Source organism: Haliaeetus leucocephalus, unplaced genomic scaffold, assembly GCF_000737465.1.
Source record: "Haliaeetus leucocephalus isolate CR32 unplaced genomic scaffold, Haliaeetus_leucocephalus-4.0 Scaffold521, whole genome shotgun sequence".
NCBI lineage: Eukaryota > Metazoa > Chordata > Aves > Accipitriformes > Accipitridae > Haliaeetus > Haliaeetus leucocephalus.
The window spans coordinates 1-2,099 of NW_010972957.1; the positions used below are offsets into that span (position 1 = coordinate 1).

Genomic DNA, 2,099 nt, shown 5'->3' on the forward strand with positions numbered 1-2,099 from the left:
ACTGAACCCCTTCTCTCCCTCCTCCTGCAGGCCATGGCTGCCAGACAATTCTTCACCCTGGTTGTGCAAAGCATCCTCTGGAATGCTCATGTGGTCGGTGATGAGCTGGATGAGGCCACACGCGAGCGCATGCGGCTGCGTGGGTGGTATCTCAGCCGGAAGATGACTCGGATGCTGCAGGAGCTGGAGCAGGGGACGCAGGAGCTGGAGCAGAGGACCCAGGAGCAGAGCGGCTTTGCCTGGGGAGCCCTGCTCTTTGCTGCCTTGCAGCAGTGGCAGTTCTGGGCCGTTGCTGGAGTCCTGCTCCTGCTCTTCGGGCTCTGCTGGTGGCTCAGGAAAAGGAGCCATGAGGTGGACAGCAGCAGTGACGAGGAGAGCTCTAGCAGTGACAGGGAGCAGGTGGAAGAGGAGGCAGAAGAAGATGACAGTGAGAATGATCTGGGAAGGCTTTTTTTGGAGCAAATACAGTGGCCAGTTCAAAACCTAGCCATGGACTGTCAGGTGGTAAAGGACCTCCTTGGCACCTTCATCCTTGTCTTCAGAGAAATCTTGTCAAATAGTTTCTTCCCAGTGCTGCAACCCGCCATCGGGGTGGGCAGCGCCTTCGAAGGTTGGAGTCCCCGCGAGGAAGACATCATCTACCGCCTGCTCGTGCCCCTGAAGCCCCCCCGTGGGCACGCCTTCCACCTGGAGTTGGGCAACAGGGGGGAGACGCCAGCAAGGAACTTCTGCGTCCGCGTGGAGCTGGAGTGCACCTGCACGAGGGAGCAGCTGGCAGGAGAGATGCTGTGCTTCCTGCACCACCCCGAGGAGGAGCTTAGGAGGGATCAGGGTCCCAGCCTCCTACGCACCCTCTGCACTGGCTCCTACCTAGATGTGCAGAAAACTGCCCGCTGGTTCTATCAACTGGTGCAAGCAGCCTGGGTGGCTTTGCCTCAGTCATCCACATGGCGTCTAACCATGCTGCCCTCTAGTCGCTCCTGCAAATTCCAGGTGACAGAACGCAACAACAAAACCCACATTATTGAGATGATGTTTGGGGTGCAGCAAGGCAATTCGGACATCTTTGTGAGCAGCCAGAATACGGAGGCCATCTTCACCCCAAGCACGACGTGGCCAGAGAGCTACGCTGTGGCAGAGGCGAAGTTCTTCAGGCATATGGCCAGGCAGGTCCCGCATGACAGCTTCCACCTCAGATGCCTGCAGGCCTGCGCCCGCATCCTGGTGGGCATAGGCTTTTCCACCTATACCCTGAAGACAGTTGTGATGCACCTCCTGACCACCATACCCCTGTCAGGCTGGCGCAGGAGGCATTTCGTGCAGCGGATGGAGGATATCATGCAATACCTGCACCGCTGCCTGGAGGAGAAACGCCTCGACCACTTCTTCTTCGGCAACGAGAGGGTGCCTGAGGAGATAGTCTTGCCCCCAGCCTTCCAAACGGCCGAACCACTCAACCTCTTCCAGCACCTGGTGCAGGATCCAGCCGCCCATGACAAGGCAATGCTTGAGTATAAGTATCTGCGAGAACGGTTCATAAGACTGCTGATCCTCGGCCACTGAAAGAGATCTTCACGCACAGAGCTGTGTTTGCGGGACTCACAGCTGATGGCAGACTACCACCTCATACCAGACTACCACCTCATACCACAGGGAAAAAGAGGGAAGAATGCGGGACACAGAAAGTAAAGGGAAAACCCTGTACAGCAGCCCTCTGTCAAGAGTGTCAGCGTTCTCCTCTAGGCAGTCTCCCCAGCGCGGCAGATAGTGGTGACTACAGCGGCTACAAAGCCGACGTTCATCGTCCTTTCCCCTCACAGTCGCGGCCATGGTGGCGATTTCACATGGGCCCAGAAATTCTTCCTGGCAGCTCCAGCTGTGCGGGGACCAAGCACAAGGCAGCGCTGATGTGCCTCTGTGTGCCTCAGACTGCAGTCTGGACAGAGAAAGCACCCATGCTAGACGCTTCCTGAGGAGCTGGTGCTGCGGAACTGAGCACGCTGGACACGGAGAACACGCTCCTCATTTGGCAGTGGCAATCGCTGCCCCAGCTTTCCTACACAGCAAAAGCACACGCTGCGGAGTGGGACCCGATGCAG

General features: G+C 57.8%; 1 protein-coding gene across 1 annotated transcript; it reads left to right on the top strand.

Moving 5' to 3' along the window:
* The first annotated feature begins 33 nt into the window (after positions 1-33).
* LOC104837341 (inositol 1,4,5-trisphosphate receptor-interacting protein-like 1) lies at positions 34-1,563 on the top strand. Its single transcript, XM_010576386.1, has one exon. It carries the CDS (start codon positions 34-36, stop codon positions 1,561-1,563), a length of 1,530 nt encoding a protein of 509 aa, XP_010574688.1.
* The last annotated feature ends 536 nt before the right edge of the window (positions 1,564-2,099 follow it).

What these genes read in the sequence shown, in the direction of transcription:
- LOC104837341 (XM_010576386.1), top strand. Translation starts at nt 34, where the DNA reads ATGGCTGCCAGACAATTCTTCACCCTGGTTGTGCAAAGCATCCTCTGG.